At 36.3% G+C, this 23,081-nt stretch overlaps 1 protein-coding gene across 1 annotated transcript in view; it reads right to left on the reverse strand.

The window, feature by feature from the left end:
• The window catches only part of LOC306875304 (alpha-1,6-mannosylglycoprotein 6-beta-N-acetylglucosaminyltransferase A-like), an 86,622-nt gene that overhangs the window by 8,733 nt on the left and 54,808 nt on the right, over positions 1-23,081 (reverse strand). Inside the window, exons 7-12 of the mRNA XM_079425772.1 lie at positions 21,269-21,430; positions 17,841-18,010; positions 17,625-17,759; positions 15,811-15,944; positions 6,191-6,324; positions 337-486 (exon numbers count right to left, since the gene is read on the reverse strand). Of these exons, the coding sequence (XP_079281898.1) occupies positions 337-486; positions 6,191-6,324; positions 15,811-15,944; positions 17,625-17,759; positions 17,841-18,010; positions 21,269-21,430 (885 nt within the window). The remainder of the gene's footprint in view (positions 1-336; positions 487-6,190; positions 6,325-15,810; positions 15,945-17,624; positions 17,760-17,840; positions 18,011-21,268; positions 21,431-23,081) is intronic.

A 23,081-nucleotide genomic window follows, 5' to 3' on the forward strand; every position in this document is an offset into this window, starting at 1 on the left:
GTGACTGTTTATTTGTAAATTAGTTGAACGAGTCTCATGACACGTTCACTCTCTCTGTATGTAAATGAAGCAGCCTCGCTCTCTCCAGGAGTTTGCATGAAGTAGAAACAGGGAAGTTAAAGTCGAGTTTATAGCGAGGAAAAAGGCTGAGGTGGGGAAAAAAGCTGCTAGACTTCAGACAAACAGCAGAGCAGCTTTCACACTTACGTTTCGAGCATAAACAAACGCTATAAACTCAAAACTGAAGCGAGATGCTACTAATAAACAACCGTACAGGCCATATTCAAGTCTACCAGAAACATTTAGCACAAACACATGGCATTTGTTGACTCGGACCTTGGTTTCGCGCAGGAGGAACTGGAGGTCACGTCCGCTCAGGATGCCATGGTTCTTCACGTAGGCCGGCAGGTGGACTGTACTCGTGCCGTGGACTGTGCCGTGCACTTCCATGTACGAATGAATGACGTCCAGGTATTTCTTTTTATCCTAAAACACAAATAAAAGACATGTACATGTGAGAAACCAGTGATGAAGGAATCATAGTATTCTTACGCCCTATTCACACAGGGCGTCAGTGTCAATGCCTCTCGTTTACTTTGAATGAAGTGACGTCAAGTGTTGCCGAACTGAATTGTGGGTCCATCGCGTCGCTTCACTGGCATTGCTCGCGGCAGAAGTTGAAAATTTTTCAACTTTTCAAGCGCCAACGCAGGCATCAGTCAATCAGATCGCTTTATGCAAATACCCTAGCGCAGACGCTAGCCAATCCTGTTCATGCAACACCAGAAAAGTATGTGATTGGCTGTTGTCACTATGACGGCGCGTCAGCACCAAGCTTCAGACACGCCCTCCATCAAGCGTTGATGCTGACGCCCCGTGTGAATGGAGCGTTATTGTAGCACTCAGAAACTGTTTTTGGATTCTGCTGATGTAAACAAGACCATGTGGGCGGGGCTTGAACTCGGAATTTAAAATCACATTACAGTTATTCTTTAGTATAATATTACTTTAAATAAAAACAAAATAATTTATTTGGATTACAAAATTACAATTATACATTTTATTTACATTTTTAAATAAATCAAAATACTTAAATATTAATAATAACAACAATAACAATAAATATAATACTACTACAACTAATAATAATAATAATTATATTAATAAATGAAAATATCAAGTATAATATTACTGTTCATATTAACAAAATAATATATATATTTTTTCTTTTTCCCTGATAAAAGCAAGATCATGTTGGCGGGGCTTAATATTTTTAAAATTATTATTACAGTTAGTTTTAGTATCCATAATCATCTTTATTTAAAAATTGTCTTAAATAAATAATCTTAATATAATATTGATATAAAATATAACAATATTGCTATTAATAAAAAAGGATAACAAATATTGAGTTTTCAAATAATATTTAAATTACTTATTTGCATTATAAAATTACAAATTATTTGTTATTATTATTATATACAATTATTGTATATTACTTAAATATTACATTAAATTATTTTTATCAGAAAATTGTTACCCAATAAAAATGGTCAACCATAATAATAATATAATATGCTATACTATTGATATAAAATATAATATTATACTATATCATAGTATAATATACTATAGTACAATACATAGTACAATAACTATACTATACTAATGTTAATAATAATAATAAGAATTTAAATCACTGCTATTATACTATAAATAGTTGTAATATTGCTGTTCATAACAAAACTAACAAACAACAATTCTTCTTTTCTGTTGATGCAAGCAAGAACAACTCTTAATCGTAGTACTACATCTTATTTGAAGTCATGAAATACAGATTTCTGCAAGGATGTTTTGTCTCAAACTGACTGATTCAGATAATCTGAATCATATTGAGACGTTCTGTTAAGAGATTTGCGTGATTGGAGCCAAAAGACCCCAGGAAGCTTAAAACACACAAACAAAAAGTGGATTTTTTTTTTTAGCTCTGAGTGAACTTGTTTCAGTTAAGCAGAAGAGCCAAAGCAGACAGGAACAGTCCAACAGGACTCTGGGGGAAAACCACAAGATGAAGAGGAAAAAATGAAGCTTTTTCTTTACAAACACTCAAAGAACACAAAGACGCCCACTTCCTGTCAGAGGATGCAAACAGAAATAAAACCAGTCGACATTATGTGTGTGTGTGTGTGTGTGTATGCAAGGTCTCAAGAACAAGATGAGAGTGAAAACTCAATCATACCAACAAAATGCATATAAACCATAATCCTCAAAATAAATAAGTAAAACATTAACAACATATTACAAAAATACACAATTTATTTTATATATATATATATATATATATATATATATATATATATATATATATGTGTGTGTGTGTGTGTGTGTGTGTGTGTATGTGTATATATATATACACATATACACACACACACTTTAATGTTACAAATGTATATATACAAATAAGAAAATGTACTTGATAATTTAACTAATTGTGCATGTATGTTTCTAATTAAATTTAATAAAAACTATTTATATATTCTATATTGACTATACATTATTTAATAATTAAACATTAAAAATAGTATATTTAAATTTTTTACATTTGTGTGTGTGTATAGATCACACACACACACACAAATATAGAATACCATTTAAAAGATAAATAAATGCATAACTAGTATTTAAAAAATAAAACATATCAATGAAATGAATAAAACAAATAATTACAATCAAATTAAAAAATGGCGCATTTGAAAAAATATTATTCAAAAGATTAAAATACATAGATTTTTAGGGAAAATTAAAATACATAGATTTTTAGGGAAAATTAAAATACATAGATTTTTAGGGAAAATTCTAAGTCAGCAAACTACTATTACTAATTAATTACAAATTTAATATTTAAAAAAATAAATCAATGACAAAGGATCACAGTCTCAAGTAAAACATTTCTATTTTTAAATAACTTTTTTATTATAATACTTAGTCTGGATTCACATTCTTGTATTCTAGATTCACGTCTGTGAGTTATCCCAGTTAGGTCAGAACACACACACACTATCAAACAGAATATCAATGATCTCCTTGTTTAATCATCAGTTAGTTCCTTGTTTTTTCGACCAACACACACGTGATAAGATTATGGGAGATATGAGCTGGAAATGCCAACACAGCATGCAAACAATGCAGCTACAAAGCGTGTAACAAAGCATTCTCGAGCATATTTCAGGCCTTAATATATATGTTTGTCTGTGTGTAAGAGAGTAAAACCAATCACAGAAAAGCATCTGTGTTTGAGACAGAAAATAAACACAGAGATGCATTGCATGTGAACTTGTAATGCTACTAACGCGATGAATGTATTTGTGTGCATTCATGCAGCCAAGATTTTATTTGCATTTCAAAAGCCTATACACATATCCTCTGATCTCTAGACAACACACACACACTTACTGATTCAGGGTCTATGTTCAAGTTTGTTTCCATGGAAACCAGTTCTTGAGAGTCTGTGCAATAGCAGGAGCCTTTCTCTCTCTCTCTTTATCGCTGGGTGAAGGACGGCATCAGTAAAATTGCATGAGGTTAAATGAGAATGCACTGTCGCTGTAATTGCATCCATCTTTCACAACCTCTTTCTGACCCTGAGAATTAAACTGGATTTTTTTTGCTACTGTACCTTTAAGAGACGTAAACGAGCTTGTTATGGTTAGCTAACCTCTGTGCACTGGCAAACTTTGCGTGTTTTACGTCTTTTCATCCCACGGTGTACATAACAAATGCGCAAACTTTCCTTGAGGTTAATTGCAAATGCAGTGTCGCTGTGAATCCATCCGTCTTTCGCAACCCTTATGCCGAACCTTAGAATTAAATGGGCTGTTTTTGTTACTGTATGTTTAGATTATGCAAATGAGCTCCATTGCGATTAGCTAACCTCTGCGAACTAGCAAACTTCACGCACAAACTTTTGTTTCATGTCCAACAGTGCAAGAAAATCCTGTTTTCTATAAAATTACTCTCTCATCCTGCGATGTATAAAAAAAACATCCCTTGAGGATAACCATGAATTCTATAGTTCATCTATTCCACATCGTGCGTCACAAATGCGCAAAGTTTCTCACATGCAAACTTTCGCATCTAACGGAGCAAGAAAAAAAATCCCATTATCCTTAACATAATTCTTTTCATTCTCTGTTGTAAAAAAAATTCCCAACTCTTTTGAACCTAAGAACAAAATGGTGGTTTTGTTTGGTACTGTACCTTTAAGATATGTAAATAAGCTCTGTGCATACTAGCAAACTTTGCACAAACCTTCATTTCTTTTGTGTCAAACGGAACAATAAAAATTCTATCCATAATATGACTTTTTCAACCCACACTGTACACCAAAAATGCACAAAAGCTTCTTAAAATTACGATCATCCATCATCCAAACATCCATTATCTGACATCCCCTGTTGTATGTAGAAATCGCGAAAAATTGCCAATTTAAATGCATCTATTTTTCGCAACCCTTTTGCTGAACCTTAGAATGAAATGGGCTGTACTGTACCTTTAAGATATGTACATGAGCTCTGTTGCGATTAGCTAAGAACTGCACACTGCAAACTTCACATGAAAATTTGTTTCATGTCTAAATGAGCAACAAAAAATATCCATGATATCTCTCTTTTCATCCTGCATTCTATGCCACAAATGCACAAAAGTAATGTTGCAACCTCTTGCTGAACCTTAAAAAAAACCAGGCTGTTTTTGTTACTGTACCTTTAAGATATGTAAATGAGCTTCTTTGTGATTAGCCAACCTCTGTGTGCTGTCAAACTTCACATGCAAACTTTCGAATCCAAGAGAGCTAGAAAAATCCCATTATTTTTAACATGACGCTTGACATCCTGTGTTGTATGGGAAAATCATGAAAAATTTCCTGACGTTATACGCGAATAAATTGCCAATGTAAATGCATCTATTTTTGTAACCGTTTTGCTGACTCTAAAGGCCATTGCACACTGAGTCCGAAATTTCCGTCTGAAATTTTCGCACGTTAAAAAAATAAATACCTCACGTTGTGTCAATCACATTTACACACTGCCTGCGAAACTTTCGTCCGTCATAAAAAAATTCGGATTTCCTGCATTTCCGCATCCGTAGCATGCATTTTGATAGGAAAGGATGACGAATACGAAAAAACGGAAATTCGGACTCAGGTTGCAAGGACCTTTAGAATGAAATGGGCTGGGGTTTTTTTTGGTACTGTATCTTTGATATATGCAAATGACCTCTGCTGCGATTAGCATACTGGCAATCTTTGCGCAAATTCTGAATTTGTGCCAAAGATACAAAAAAAAAAAAAAAATGTATCCATGACTCCTTTCAACCCACGTAGTTCGAGAAAAAAGTACGAAAACTTTTTGAACTTACTGTTATTAAAGTGGCTGTTTTTGTTACTGTACCTTTAATATATGTAAATGAGCTCTGTTGCGATTAGCTAACCACTACATACTGGCAAACTTCACATGGAAATTGTCGTTTCATGTCACAAAGAGCAAGAAAAAAATTATATTCATCCCACGTTATTTGCAAACAACAAACACACAAGCGTATTGTCGCAGCATCCTGGTAAACCTTAAAATTAAACGGCCAGATTTTATTACTGTACCTATTGTAAGATAAGTAAATGAACTCTTTTGCAATTAGCTAAGCTTTGCATACTGGTGCACTTCACGTTAAAACTTTTGTTTCATGTCTACGAGTGCAGGAAAAATCTTGTTATCCTTTATATGACCGTTCATCCCGTATTGTTCGCCAAAAACACAAAAAACTTTCCCAGAAGGATATCGGAGAAACAGATTGAGAATAAGGTCCCTTCTGGGGAAAAATGTGTGGGATTAGATGTTCTGGGTGGTGTGTGAGTACAGAGGGACTAGTTTTTCATCTGCGTCTCTCATCACACGTGGCGTTTCGGATCCAGATGGGCAGTGAAACATTCTCTGCAGGAACATCTAAACGGCTGAACCGGCCATGGCCTTATGGTGGGGAAAGATGAAGTCATCTTAGTCGAATTGAAAACACTTTTGTTGGCGCTCAAAGTTGGAAAATGTGGTGAAACAATCTAGCATATAAACACAACATGATTTCACATGTAAACAGCCCAAAAAAAAAAAGTTGGAAGCGACTGATTTTGAGCAGAACTCACTTTCCAGAAGTTGTCCACCTTGCCGTAAACCAGCGACTGGTTTTGCCGCTTGATGTCGTCGATGTGCTTGACGTCGCTGGCGTTCAGGTGCTGCTCCACCACGAAGCCCAAGAAGCTGTTATCTGGAGTGTGAGCTGCGGAGTAAACACAACAACCAATCAGACGAGCCAATCAACACGACCATGAGAAGTTAATGTGGGTTATATTCATAAAACGTGGTTTTTACCAATATATGAGAAGCAATTTAAAGAGTAATATGTGGAAGAAGAAAAAAACATGAATTATAATACATACTTCTCAGAATTCTCACATAGTGCAATGGTTTCAATATTTTGTATGCATTTATTTATTTAATTTCAATAAGCAGGATGCACTGTATAACTAGGGCTAACAAGAAGCAAGAACAAATTGTAAATATGAATGTATTAAAATAGCTAAATATTTAAAATCACATACACCAAGGCAAAAGTCAATTATATAACGTTGGTTCAAAAAAAAAAAAAAAAAAAAAAAAAAAAAAATGTCAGGCTATGGGGCCAAGCCTTCTACCATTGATGCTTGGCAGTGCTTTCTCTTTGAAATACGTGACTGTATGGAGGAGTGACTTCCGTGGGTTTCTTTTTTCTGTCCTTCCTTTTCTCCCTTCTTTTGACTGGACTTTGAGATGTCGAGTATGTGTCTGTTGTTTTAATTTTTATATATATATATATATATATATATATATATATATATATATATATATATATATATATATATATATATATATATATATATATATATATATATATATATATATATATATATATATATATATATATATATATATATATATATGATTAGATTCAACTTTATTGTCATTGCACATGTAAGTTACAGGGCAACGGAATGCAGTTAGCATCTAACCAGAAGTGCAATAAGCAGAGGTACAGGATATACAGTGCCTACTATGTTACATATGTACAGAATATACAGATAAGGCAGTAGTACTATGGACATAATTTACAAGTTTTTAAATACTATCAGTATGATATACAGATGGGTGATATGAACATACTATACAGATGGGTTGTGCAGTAAATGTATGTACACTATGAGCAAAAACTATGAAAATAATTACAAATGGATATGAATAAGCTATAAATTAAGATATATAAACAATAGTGCAATGAACATTGAAAGTGCATAGAAATTAAAATTTACAGTACATAGTACTCAGTGTGTACATTGGTTGTTTTTTTTGTTTTGTTTTTTTAATCGATTTGATGATGGGGAGGGGTGAAAAGTTTGTAGTGGTGTGTGAGGGGGGGGGGGGTATCATTGGGCAGAGTTTAGTAGGGAAACAGCTGTAGGGAAAAAGCTGTTCCTGAGTCTGCTTGTCCTTGTTCGGAGGCTCCTGAAGCGCCTCCCAGAGGGCAGTAAGTTAAACAGTCTATGGTCAGGGTGAGAGGAGTCCTTAAGAATGCCGCGAGCTCGACGTAAACAGCGTTTTCTCTGGACGTCCTCAATGGCAGGGAGTGGTGTCCCTGTGATGCGTTGGGCGGTTTTCACCACCCTCTGTAGTGCCTTGCGGTCAGCAGCTGAGCAGTTCCCATACCAGACTGTGATGCAGTTGGTCAGGATGCTTTCAATTGCACACCGGTAGAAGTTCAGCTGGATGGTTGGAGACAGGTGGTTCTTCTTCAGTGTCCTAAGGAAGAAGAGGCGTTGGTGAGCCTTCTTGACTAGGCTGGATGTGTTGGTGGTCCAGGTCAGGTCCTCCAAGATGTGGGTTCCAAGGAACTTGAAGCTGGAGACACGTTCAACAACCATCCCGTTAATGTGGATGGGGTCATGCGTTCCACTTTTCTTCTTCCTGAAGTCCACAATAAGTTCCTTTGTCTTGCTGGTGTTGAGGAGCAGGCTATTGTCAGCACACCATGCAGCCAGGTGCTGTACCTCCTCCCTGTAGGCAGTCTCATCGTTGTCTCTGATGAGGCCAATCACTGTGGTGTCGTCAGCAAACTTGATGATGGAGTTGGATCCATGCACAGGCCTGCAGTCATGGGTGTAGAGGGAGTAGAGAAATGGACTCAGCACACAGCCCTGTGGTACGCCGGTGTTGAGTGTGATGGTGGTGGAGCAGGTGAGGCCTGACCTAACATGCTGAGGTCAGTTGGTCAGAAAGTCCATAATCCAGCTGCAAAGGGAGGTGTTAACACCCAAGTCTCCAAGTTTAGTGGTCAGCTTGGAGGGAATGACGGTGTTGAATGCTGAGCTGAAATCAACAAACAATATCCGTGCATATGTGTTGTTGTTTTCCAGGTGTGTGAGTACTGAGTGCAGTACTGTGCCTACTGCATCCTCAGTGCTTCTATTGCTTCTATAGGCAAATTGGTGTGGGTCCAGTGTGGGTGGGAGGCAGTTCTTGAGGTGTGCCAGGACCAGTCGCTCAAAGCACTTCATAACAATGGGTGTGAGTGCTATGGGGCGGTAGTTATTCAGGCACGTTGGGGAGGAGTGTTTCGGCACTGGCACAATGGATGTGGACTTAAAGCATGTTGGCACCGTTGCTTGGGTGAGTGACAGGTTGAAAATGTCTGTGAAGACCCCTGCGAGCTGCTCTGCACATGTCCTGAGCACACGTCCAGGAATGCCGTCGGGGCCAGCAGCCTTGTATGCGTTGATCCGGCTCAATGCTGTGCAGACATCTGTGGAGGTGAGTTTGAGGGTCTGATGGTCTCCTGAGAGTGTGATCTAGGTGGCTGTCTCGTTGTTGTTGTCAAAGCGAGCATAAAAGTCATTTAGCTCGTTAAGGAAGGAGACGTCTGTGACCGTTGGAGTGGAGTTGCATGGCTTGTAGTTACTGATGACCTGGATGCCCTGCCACATGCGCCGGGGGTCAGAGTTGGAAAAATGCTCCTCTACCTTTAGCTTGTAGCAGTGCTTGGCCTTCTTGATGCCCCTCTTCAGGTTAGCCCTGGATATGCTGTAGGCCTGAGCGTCATCTGATCTGAAAGCAGTGTTGCGGGCTTTCAGCAAGAGCCGCACTTCCTTGTTCATCCATGGCTTCTGATTAGGGTACGTTGTGATCTGTTTCTCTGTTGTGACACTGTCTATGGAGGTATTGATGTAGTCCAGTACAGAGGTTGTATAGATGTCAATGTCCGTGTGAGAGCCACTGGCAGCCTGAGAAGCAAACATACTCCAGTCCGTGTGTTGAAACTTGTCCTGAACTACAGACTCTGCTCCCATTGGCCACACTTTGATGGTCTTCACTGATGGCTTCACACGATTGATGAGGGGTGAATACTTGGGGGTGAGAAACAAAGAAAGGTGATCAGACTGTCCGAAGTGGGGGAGGGGAGTCGCGATGTAAGCTCCAGCGATGTTTGTGTAAACATGATCCAAAAAGTTTTTTCTCCTCTAGTGTGGCAGGAGACATGCTGATGGAATTTGGGGAGCACTGTCTTTAAGTTGGAGTGATTAAAATCACCCGCAACAATAAATGCAGCTTCCGGGTGTACAGTCTGTTGTTTACTAATGGCCGCATGCAGTTCTTTCATAGCAAGCTTGGCATTAGCATCCGGGGGAATATAGGCTGCAGTTATGATGGTGGAAGTGAACTCCCGCGGCAGATAGAAAGGTCTACATTTAACCATGAGAAACTCTAGGTTAGGTGAGCAGTGTTTTCCAACAATGTCAGAGTTCGTACACCAAGCTTTGTTTACATAAATGCACAATCCTCCGCCTCTGGTCTTGCCGGAGTCATCTGCCGTTCTATCTGCTCGGAGCGTGTAGCGTCCGGTTAGATCAATAGCATTATTGGGTATGTCGCCATGTTTCAGTGAAAACCATGACATTGCAGTCCAAAAGTTTCTTACTATGGGTGATGCGAAGTCGTATCTCATCCATTTTGTTCACCAATGACTGCACATTAGCGAGGAAAATGCTGGGTAAAGAGAGCCGGTGCGGTGTTAGCTTTAGCTTAGCTCTTAGTCCTCCGCGCTTTCCCCGCCTTTGTTTACGATCTCGACGCCGCCTGTGAGCACTTCCACCCGGCCGAGCAGAGTGCGTAGCCTCGGGTGTTCTGGAGATCTCCGGGATGAGTCGATGATTGGTTATAAGATTGTTGGAAAAGTGCAGACCGATATCCAAAAGCTCCTGTCGGGTGTATGATGTTAAGGCAAAGCTGTTCAGTGAGAACAGACCCGAGATGAGCAGGAAAAATACTGCAAAATTGCAAAAACTGGTGAGACGCTGAGCCTCGCGATGTGTTCGCGCCGCCATCTTGGTCATAACAGAGGTTATGAGATATATATTGTTTTTTTATGTTGTGTTATGTATGAAAAATAAAAATAAAAAATGTTGATAACCCAAAAAAAAAAAAAAAAAAAAAAAAAAAAAAAAAATGTCAGGCTGGGGCAAGATGTCACGTTTTAAAAGTTACACATTTATATTTTATCTGTACATTACTCTTTACTATTTTGGCTGTTTGAGTAATTAAATTTCATAAACTTTCATTAAGTTTTAAATTTTTAATGAAAAGATCGATTAAAAATGTCAGATTGTGGCAAGATGTGATTTTTTAAAGTTAAACATTTATAAAATGTATTAAATTACAAAATGTGATGGATAAATACAACAAATAAATTTATTTTGAAAATATAAATTATAATAAAAAAAAAAAAATGTCAGGGCAAAATGTTGAAATGTTACACATTTAGAAAATGTATTCAATTGTAGCATTTGTTGGCCAAAAAAGGTTCTTTAAAAATGTACGTTAAAAATACATATTTCTTAACAATTTAGCAGTTTCCGTAAATCTGTACGTTTTATAATTGTATTAAATTATTAAATGTATTAAATTACAAAATGTTTTTTTTAATATACAAAAAATGTATATACTTATATATTTTATATTTTGACAAATTACCCCATATAATGTAACAACATTCTCCTTTTTGTAGATTAAAAAACTTAAGGCATGTTTCTGTAAAGAAACTGATATAAAACAACATTATTAACCAAATGAAAAAACAAAAACAAATAATGCAATAATAAAAGATTTTTAGAAGATTAGATGGTTAAATTATAAATATAATTGTTTCTTAAATACAGAAAAAAACTGATCTAGCATGGCACACCAGGACCGGAGCGCCTGAGGGAAGATGTTCAGATTAATTGTGTACGAGAAAGATCCGTGTGGGTGTCCACGTTGCCAAGCGATGAGCTGTTACCATGACAACAGTAGTCCAAGAGGTCGCCAGGGTAACAAGGCTTGGCAGAGATACACCTGAATGCCATCTGTCCGAAAAATTCTTATTTACACACACACCTCAAATAAATAAATCTTCCTAATCAAATAAATCTTCCTAAGGGGAAGTCGTGGCCTAATGGTTAGAGAGTCGGACTCGTAATCCAAAGGTTGTGGGTTCGAGTCTCGGGCCGGCAGGGATTGTAGGTGGGGGGAGTGAATGTCCAGCGCTCTCTCCACCCTCAATACCACGACTGAGGTGCCCTTGAGCAAGGCACCGAACCCCCAACTGCTCCCCGGGCGCCGCAGCGTAAATGGCTGCCCACTGCTCCGGGTGTATGTTCACGGTGTGTGTGCACGTTGGATGGGTTAAATGCAGAGCACGAATTCCGAGTATGGGTCACCATACTTGGCAGTATGTCACTTCACTGAAATTCACTTCACTTCAAATGCGTGTGTGTGTGTGTGTATACAGTCAGTGGTTATTGCCTGCGGGAGCAGCTGGAGCGTGTTGTCACGGTTACTTGTCAATTCCAATGAGAGTGCAGGATGAAATTCAGAACCCAGGCGTCCCATAATGCAATTTGTGCAATTTTGCAGAAGCTGGCATTTAAATGGCATTTAAATGTAGGACCTCTTGCTCTCTTTCTCTCTATAGATACTGTAAGTAGTGCAAATATGCTTCTACAAGAACACACACCCACACTCACACGGTGTGAACGAAAACATGACATTCTTTTTGGAATTCCATAATTCCAAACGATTCCACACAATTTTCTAACTTCTCTTTCTGATGTTTTTTGAACATGATGCAGCAACTACATGCAGGAATGCTGAGGAGACACATTACGCAGTTTGCAGGTGGCGTCACCGAGATGTTGTCAGTAATTAGCAGGAATGCGGGAGTTTGTGTGTGTGAGACGGAGTTCTTATTAAATCCAGGAGTAGAAGTAGAGGAGTGGAAAAGAATGAAACCTCAGCGTATTACACACACACACACACACACACACACAGAGAGAGAGAGAGACGTCTCCCGTCACTGCAGCGGCTTTCATCTGTGATAGACATCTTATCCTTAGAGTTTCACACACACCAATGTGCTTTGTTTAAGTGCGGATTAGTTTCTGAAGGACAAAGCTTCATTCTTACATTAAAATTGACGGATAAAATGATCTCAGGACAAAGTGTGCTGGATTTGGAATTAGCAACAGATTATTAAAATATTAAAATAAAATAAATAAATAAAAATAACTACACACACAAGCATATATATTACTAAATATATTACAATATATTACTAAACTTAATTACACTTAATTACTAAATATTTATTTTGTACACATGTATTATAATAATTATTCAAATGAATTATGTATTATAATTATTCAAATTAATTATTAAAAAAAGTCGTGACGTATTGTCAAGTATGGTGACCCATACTCGAAATTGGTGCTCTGCGTTTAACCCATCCAAGTGCACACACACAGCAGTGAGTAGTGAACAAATGCGCACACACACACTGTGAACACACACCCGGAGCAGTGGGCAGCCATGCTGCAGCGCCCGGGGAGCAGTTGGGGGTTCGGTGCCTTACTCAAGGGCACCTCAGTCGTGGTATTGAGGGTGGAGAGAGCGCTGTACATTCACTCCCCCCCACCTACAATCCCTGCCGGCCGGGGACTCGAACCCGCAACCTTTCGATTACGAGTCCGACTCTCTAACCATTAGGCCACGACTTCCCCTAAATTATACACAAACACTTATGATATAATTTCCATTTTTATTTCTATTACATATATTTAATAATAATAATAATAATATAATAATAATATAACACACATATACATACATACATACATACATACATACATAACTTTTTATATGTATTTATTTCTAATATCTTAAATTTATTATACTATAATTACACTATTATTTGGCATATAAAATAATTTTTTCTCTTATGTATTTATTTTAATCCATAATAATAATAATAATAAATAAATAAATAATACAATAATAAATCTGTAATGAAGTGAAAAAGAAAGTCATTTTCAAGAATATTTATTTCAACAGAAAATATATTTTGTGCATATGTAAACATTGTAATCAACATTATTTAATAAATAATAATTATATATATAAATATCAATAAATAAACACACACACATACATTTATTTACATATGTGTGTGTGTGTACGTTTGGGAATAATATATAACATTACATATGTATAAAAATTATATACATATTTATTTATAATTATAATTATTATTATTATTCATGTTTATTACTTTATCATTTATATAATTTCATAAATAAAATTCTGTATTTTTATCCATATCCACACATCAGTTGTCATTTCCCCATTTGGCATATAGCAAACTCTGTCCTTGCAATTAATAATTCAACAGCATAACCAGATGCCTTTAAGAGCTTCTGGCGCAGTCTGTTTTTAATTACAGGAGCGCTAAAGGAGAAGTGTTTTTAAGCGAGCGTTATGAAACGTGACACAGACTGACCCTTCCACTGACTCCGACTTTAATTATTCATACCTTATGCATAAACACATGAATATTTAAACACATTTTACACATATTCCTTTCAGCAGCCAGGGGCATTTTACTTGCGTTTATGAAAGCTGAAAAAAAAAAAAACCTAGATGAAAGCAACTTTTCTCTGTCCGCATGTGGCGAATGCAAGGAAGTGCCATGCAAATGACAGGAAGTTGGTTAGTTTGCATGACTCTGGAGTCCTCTGTGTGTTTGTGTGGTTTCTCAAGCAAATGATTGCAGCAAAAGTGTGTGCCAAATCGTCAGCCAAATGTTGTGTTTACGAGCGTGTGAACGCGTGCGTGACACTTCCAGTCGTGGTTTCGCCCGAGAAAACTTTCTGCCAAACCCAAAGTGGCCACAATGACGTCTTTGCCCAGCAAACCTTGAAAAGTGAAACAAAAGAAATCAAAATGGAAACTGAATTATTCCAGGACTATGATGCCGTACTGAAAGCGAGGGACTCCCTGCTTTGGTCTTGTGGCGCACCGGTGATTTGCGCATCTGATACATGTGGGAAGCATTACGAACAATAGCGGCTTCGGGACGGGCGGCACGGAGGACGTTTAGCCGTAAAGGAAACGGAGGCACGTCATTCTGGCCTGTCATACGCACAATATATGAGGTCCACAGAGATGTTTACCAGTGTGTAATCAGATACCGCAGTGCATTATGGGACGGCAGGATAAAGGGCTTTGATTGGCAGTGTTAAGAATGGAGGGAATACACACGTGCGCTCGCATCTGATGCAATCGGGTTGTAATATCTGAAGTGCATGGCTGGATTTAGCGAGTGTGTTGACAGACGGACAGGTAGTTTTGTGTTGGTCTGCTGTCAGAGCTCATGTTCTCACAGACGCCTGCGGACACATGGAGAGGTCAGTTACACACCCCTGCCAAGGGTCCGACTTCTCCACATCAGGCTCCAGGAGACAAGATACACAACACCACACACACACACACACGTGCACATTCACGCACACAGACACAGACACACATGCAGATACACAATTTTAAAAAAATATTAAAACAATACTCAGAAGTAAAACATTACCTTCTAAACACATTAACAATTCTCATTATGTTAATGAGAATATGGGAGAAAATTGTGCAAATGTGTCAGAAAAATAAGTCATGAAGTAGCAAAAAAACAGTAATAACATAATAATAATGAGAATTTGGGCATTTTTTCATGACAATTAGGCACATTTCCACCCAAAAATTTGTCACTTTTGATTTTAAAAACATTAATAAATAAATAAATAAATAAATAAATAATACTATTATACAATATTTCTCTTAGTTTCTTATTATTCTTTTTTTTATCTTATTTATTTATGATAATATGACTTAATTTTCTGACTTGAGTTTTACTTAAATTTTTTTTGTAATTAAAACAATAACTGAAATGTAAATAAAGTACAATAAAAATATTATAATACAATATTTTTTCATCTTTTCTTCTCTTTTTTTTTTATTTTGCAGTAAAACAATATTGATGATATGATTTGTTATTCTTGAGGAGTTTGAGATTGAGCCGTTAGTTTAGCGTCACTACTCTCCAGATAAGGTTCGACCCACACCTCAGTGAAAGCAATCTCTGCTCTCAAACAGGCTTAATCAGAAATAAGAGCAGTTCTGCTTGGAAAGCTGCATGTTTTATGAGAATGTCAAAGTCTGTTGGTAAACAAAAGAGCTATTCATAGCCCGAGCCGATCAGAGACGCCACCCAAACCCCAAGAACCGCGACGCGTCCCAGATAAAGTTTCCATGTCCAAAAGGTAAAACGGGCAAGGTTAAACACACACACATACAAAAAGCCTCTCTCATGCAGACTTACGAAACATGGTGTTGAACTGCTGAGGGTTCAGGTTCCACTTGCCCCACGGAGTTTTGTGACCTTTCGACTGGGCGTAGTGGGCGTGGTTAAACTCCGGCTCTGTCCCGAACGAGTCTAGGACCCTCAGCATGCACCTAAAACACACGTTCAGAGCTGGAGTGTGGGCAAAGAACAGCAGTGTGCAAACGTGCAAAAGTGCTGATGTCTGTACATTAAAAAATGCTTATAATAAAATATATAATACAAAATAAGCTTAAATGTCATGGAAAAACATTGTAAAAATATATACATTTACATACATTCATCTTTTGCATTTTTACTTTTTTCAATTTTTTTATTTTCAGAATTAAGTAAAACATTACCTTCAAAACAAATTAACATAATTCTCATTATGTTAATGAGAATATGGTAGAAAATTGTGCAAATATGTCATAAAAATAAGTCATGAAGTAATAATAATAATAATAATATGAATTTTGTTTTTTTATGACAAGTAAAAAAATTTATGAAAAACCTGACTGAGGAAAATGGTTTGCATTTTGTTTGTTAGTTAAAAAAATTACAAACTATAGTACAATATTTTCTTATTTTAATTATATGACTTAAGATTTACTTTTGAATGTTATGTAATTAAAACAATGAAATAAAATTATGTACTATAATACCATATTTTTCTTACTTTTTTGTGGTGAAATAACCACTAATACAAGAAAAAATTAAGTCAAAATTGAATAATATTACTAATAGCAATAACAACAACATCATAATACTAATAATATTATTATTATTATTATTATTATTATAATTATATTCATAATAGTGACTATTATTATAGTCATAGTAGTAGTAGTATTTTATTATCACTTATTAATAATTATTGATATTAATATAATAACAATAACACTAACAACAACAACAACATCATAATATTATTATTATTATTTTGTGTTATGCATATATTCCTAACTAAAAATGTCCTTTGATAAAAAAGTGGTACTTTTGCTTTTAACTTTTTTTTGTGTTTTTTTTTTTACCGATTTAGAGAAAAACACTGTAATTTTATTATTATAACTTTAGTTATAAGATCATTTTTTTGGTGTTTTTGCCTTTATTATGATATGACAGTGGGGGGCAAACAGGAAGCAAAGTGGGAGAGAGAGAGGGGGGTGGGATCAGGAAAGGTCCTCGAGCCGGGATTCGAACTCGGGACAACGGCGTTATATGTCGGCGCATTTCCCCACTAGGCTATCGCCATAAAAATTAAAACAAAACTACATAAGTTCTTCATAAATGTATTTTCGGCAGACTTTAACAAATCTATACACACAGAGGTTATAAATTTGGCATCAAAAACAAGAAAAATAATTTAATTTCTTTTTTTTAATTATTGAACAAAATTATTCACATTTTCCAGAAAATAAGAAAATTAGTTTATTTATTGTCTGGAGAATTACTATAGTAAACTAAGGTAGTTTCTAACACTAAAGGAAGTTATCCATCAACAAACGATTATAATCAGGTAACAGCTAACGGTCATATCAGGTCAGACGACTCTGATTACTCGATAAACCCAATCCCGGCTGGAATAAGAGCTCGGATTCACACCAGTGCGGTGTGGATGGGATCTGTCTCAGAGATAGAGATAATAGATAGAGATAATATCTGACAGAGATAATATCAGGAGGTTGGGTTCAGACTCATTTCAAATGGCTTACGCGGTCAATAACACCCGAGTGTCGCGTTTCTCAACAGAGATGAAGAAACTGTGTCAGAGGAAAATACTTCATACTAAAGCACACGTGATGTGAACTCACTGATAATGGACCCAGGACGGGCCCAGAGTCTTCTTGAACTGAGCCAGACCCACGATGTCTATGTAGATGAGCTCCACAATTTTATCACCCTTTGTAGGACAGCTGGACTTGTTGCCCATGACCTTCTTCATGATCCTGGAGACACAGAATTTAATTAAATGGCACCTCATGGACCTGACTAAAGAACTGAGGACAGAGAAGGAGTCGGAGACTCACTCCTTGAGCTCGGCGAGAGACGCTGAGATGCGGATGTCATGTCCGAGAAGATACAGCGTGGTGATCAGGTCACTCCACTGAACCAGCTCGCCCAGAGGACCGCCACTGAACGCGTTCTCTGCTATCTTAAAACCAGACTCCTTCGTCAGGAGACCCAGGTGCACCAGGATCTAACGGAAAAACAAACCAGAAAAAAAAAGAGATACATTCTGTTTTGCACATTTTATGTAAAATATCAATTTTAATTAAAAAACGTGTTAATAATTAACATTTAAATACACTTTAATTAAAAACACAGTATATTAAAAATAGTCATAATAACAATTATTAATAATAATAATAATTATTATTTTTCATATAGTGCAGTCAAATGATTAATCGTATCCAAAATAAAAGTTGTTTACATAATGTGTGTATTGTGTATATTTATTATATATATAAAAATACACACACATGCACGTATATTTTAAGAAAAATATATTATGTTTATATATAAATATATTGATATATAATATAAATTATATGAATATAAATATATACATGTAATTACATACATTACATATATTATGTAAACAAAAACCTTTATTTTGGATGCGATTAATTGTTTGACAGCACTAAATTCATTACATGAATTAACCATATTTTATTTTAATGCATAATATTTATTTTCTTTAACAATAATGAATCTAAATTTAACACATCAAATTGACAGTCCTAATTAAAAATGATCCAAATATGATTCCATACCGCAATAAAAGCAGAGCATTGAAATATTATGGTTAACTTTTTAAAAATTTGATTAAAAAATATTATTAACAATTAATATATTAGTTCATATTAGTTTTATTTACAAAATACAGCTAATATTTACATTTTAACTTTACTTAAAAAAACTTATTACTACATCAATAAATAATTTAAATAAATGTTTAAATATTAAAATAATTAAACACCAAATAAAAATAACAACAACATACAAAAAAAAAAAAAAAAAAATGCTTATCACAAAATCACAAATCAATATTTTTATAAATGTAATAACACACACATATATACATATACATATATATATATATATATATACACATATACATATATATACATATACATATATATATATATATATATATGTGTGTGTGTGTGTGTGTGTGTGTGTGTGTGTGTGTGTGTGTGTGTGTGTGTGTATATATATATATATATATATATATATATATATATATATATATATATATATATATATACATAAGAAATGTATTAATAATGCATACTAAAAATATAATTCGTATTCAAAAAACATTGATATGATTAATTTGAACAAACAATGCAAAAAAACATTTAATTTTTCTATAATATTAAAATCACACTAAATTTTTATTATTAAACTGATGTTCCTGATTAAAACTGATCAAAAAGTCTGATTCCACTAAATTGAATGATTAATATTTGCCTAAAATGGCTCAAAAAATTGCCAACATGTTTTTTTTTGGTATGAAATATCTTAACTATGCCTATTGTGAAGTAAATGGGAAAAGAAGGCTGCAATCTGGGTTAAAAAACTGTGGGTTGCAGTCTCTTAAATTCTCTATCATGACAGAATCTGTATGGCGCAGTCATACATTTTTTATTCACGGCATTTGTTTTAGTATTAATATCTCAAGGGACTCGCACACAGTCACATTTGTGTGGTGGATTAATATCACCGGAGGATTATGGGTAACCGTGACATGCTTTAAGCTCTAAACAACTGAGGTTATTTCAGGCCTGACATCAGTCGATCTCTAGAGAGGCGCGTGCGTGAGGTTTTGGGTCCCGCTGCAGCGCCTGACTGCAGGTGAAAGAGAAAGTCAAAGATTCTCCTGGGAAAGTGCCTCTATCTGCATTTGTGTGAATTATTAATTCGGAAAAGGGTGGAAACGCCGGCTGCATTGCTCAGGGATGCAAACTCATTATGGGTGAAAAAAGTGACAAAGACAGTGGAAAAATTTAGCAGATTCACTCGCGCCATATTTTCACTTGCGTTTGTCACTCCTGAAACAGTATAGGTGGACGTTCAGTCCTATTAAACAAACAAAATCTTTCTTAAAATTGTCAAAGGATTATGTAGACACACCAAGCAATGGGCTCCTATTATAGCGCAACCGACTGAACTAAAGGTCATTGCACACAGAGTCCAAAATTCTCGTCCAAAATTTTTGCACGTTAAAAAAGGTGTGTTGTGTCAATCACGTTTACACACTGCCTCTGAAACCTTTGTCCATCATATAAAAAAAAATCAGATCAGTTTCGATTTTCCGCATTTTTGCATCCATGACAATTTTGATAGGAAAGGATGACGAATACAAAAAAAAAACGCATACAAAAATTTCGGACTCCGTTTGCAAGGACTTTACTCACACAAAAACTCCTGATATAAATCAATGTCTAACTATACAATCAATCTCTTATTTACGCTGTGTGACCGACAAGCTATGCAATTTGCGCTCAGAATCGCAGATGAATCGCCTGCGATATTGAACGTGATATTGCGTAGCTTGTTGGTGAACTATGGCTCTGTGTATTAAATACTGCTCGATTTGAAAACAGGTGACAGAGATTTATTACTAATCACAGAACCGGCTTTACTGACGAGATGTGCGTGACAATTGCATACAATATATCGTGCAGCCCTAGTGTTGACTTGATCGTCACTTCTTTTGTGTTAAACACAATCTACCAAATATAGACAACGTCATTTTAATGAAAAATAAAAAATATAATCTATAAAAAAAAAAAAGATACCATTATAAACTAGGTTAGTGGACAATTCAACAGCAAAGGTTATTCTATAGAAATCATGAGTGCACAATAATTTTATAAAATGTAAACATTTAGTGAAATATCATTATTTAGTGGGGAACAAATAAAATGAATAAGTTTAGGACTAAATCTGGTAAAATGTTACACATCGCTCTTTGTATTGTAGTAAAATACATTCATGAAAAACAAGTAAATATAAAGTAGTCAACATTTTAAGAGGATCAAAAAAGTTCAAAGTTGCCCTAAGACAAGAACGGGTATTGTTTTGGTTTTAGGACCAAAAGTTTTGATCCACTTCAAATGTTGATTACTGTATTTATATATAAATATATCTGCGAGCATGTAGAACTCTGTAAACTTGCGAAAACAAAAATGAGTTCAGAGAAGATTCTGACTAACCTAAAGAAAACACCTCTGATTGGCTATTGCTTTCAACAGCGATACCTGTGATTGGCTACAATACTCAACGCCGCAAAAACAAGTTGTAAATAAACTTGTGGTTTTATAATCCTGAACCCCTCCCCCCACAAAAAAAAATACTAATAATTAATCGGATCTGAGTTTGCATCAATGATTGTTAAAGGCTGACATTTTCAGTCAATACCGAGATTCGCACATTTCTTGAGACTCACCTTTTTGCGCTTGTGGTTGTGCAGGTTTTGTTTGGTGGCGAGGGAGCGGATGGCGCTGACCCACGGCTCCTCCATGCGCTTGATCCGCAGCATCATCCAGCGAAACTCCTCGCGCCGCGACATCACGCGATACAGCTCGTCGAAACTCGTTCGGACCTCCGTCTGCGAAAAAATAAACAACAGTTTGCGTGAGTTGCGTAGAATGTGACAGTTTGTGTGAAGTTGTGTCATATTCTGGAGACGATTGTTGGGTAAGTTACTATAAAAAAGGAATTAACTGTCAGCGCAGATAGCCTTGTGGGCAGGGCGCAGACATACATCGCTGTTGCGCTATGGGTGTCCTTTGAATCCCGACACGAGGACCTTTCCCGATCCTGCACCCCTATCTCTTTCTCCCACTTTACTTCGTGTCAACTCTACACTGTCCTATTATAATACAGGGTGGGCCATTTATATGGATACACCGTAATAACATGGGAATGGTTGGTGATATTAAAGTCCTGTTTGTGGCACATTAGTATATGTGAGGGGGCAAACTCCTCAAGATGGGTGGTGACCATGGTGGCCATTTAGAAGTCGGCCATCTTGGATACAACTTTTGTTTTTTCAATAGGAAGAGGGCCATGTGACACATCAAACTTATTGGAATGTTATTTATTCATTCATGAGTTATTTACAAGTTTCTGACCACTTATAAAATGTGTTCAATGTGTTGCCCATTGTGTTGGATTGTCAATGCAACCCTCTTCTCCCACTCTTCTAAGGGGGTCAGATCGGGAGACGTTGGGGGCCATTCAACTGGCCCACGACGACCAATCCACTTTCCAGGAAACTGTTCATCTAGGAATGCTCGGACCTGGCACCCATAATGTGGTGGTGCACCATCAATGGAAACCTCAAGGCCACTGGCTATTTGAAATTGCTACATGATGATGTGTTTCCCTCTTTATGCACTGAAGCTGGCACGTTCCCTGAGTTTTTCCAGCAAGACGGTGCACCACCACATTATGGGTGCCAGGTCCGAGCATTCCTAGATGAACAGTTTCCTGGAAAGTGGATTGGTCGTCGTGGGCCAGCTGAAACTACGGATACTGGATGCCTGTGCTGGCATTTCTCCTGCGGTGTTGCTATCAGTGTGTGAAGAGTGGGAGAAGAGGGTTGCATTGACAATCCAACACAATGGCCAGCACATTGAACACATTTTATAAGTGGTCAGAAACTTGTAAATAACTCATGAACGAATAAAGTTACGTTGAAACCAAGCACACCATTGTTTTTCTTGTGGCATTACCAATAAGTTTGATGTGTCACATGGCCCTCTTCCTATTGAAAAAACTAAAGTTGTATCCAAGATGGCCGACTTCTAAATGGCCACCATGGTCACCACCCATCTTGAGGAGTTTGCCCCTCACATATACTAATGTGCCACAAACAGGACTTTAATATCACCAACCATCCCCATGTTATTACGGTGTATCCATATAAATGGCCCACCCTGTAGTAAAAAAAAAAGTAATTACTATATATTAATTCCTGTCTATCCTTGTATTGTTTAACTCGACACGCAACCTCAACAAATTGAACAATAAATGTAAAAAATTACAGTGATTTTAACGGTAAAAAACAGAAAATGCTACAGTAAAAACCTGTTAAATGGTTAACGGTAAGTTCGCCTAATATATACGGTGAAAAACTGTAATAAACATTTCAGATTTTACGGTAAAATAAAATTTTTGGAAGTGAAAAAAAAAAAATCTAATTTACAGAGAAAAAAAACATAAATTGACGTTCCCAGAATTCCCTTCATTGCATT

The sequence above is a fragment of the Barbus barbus genome (genome assembly GCF_936440315.1).
Source record: "Barbus barbus genome assembly, chromosome: 9".
Classification (NCBI taxonomy): domain Eukaryota; kingdom Metazoa; phylum Chordata; class Actinopteri; order Cypriniformes; family Cyprinidae; genus Barbus; species Barbus barbus.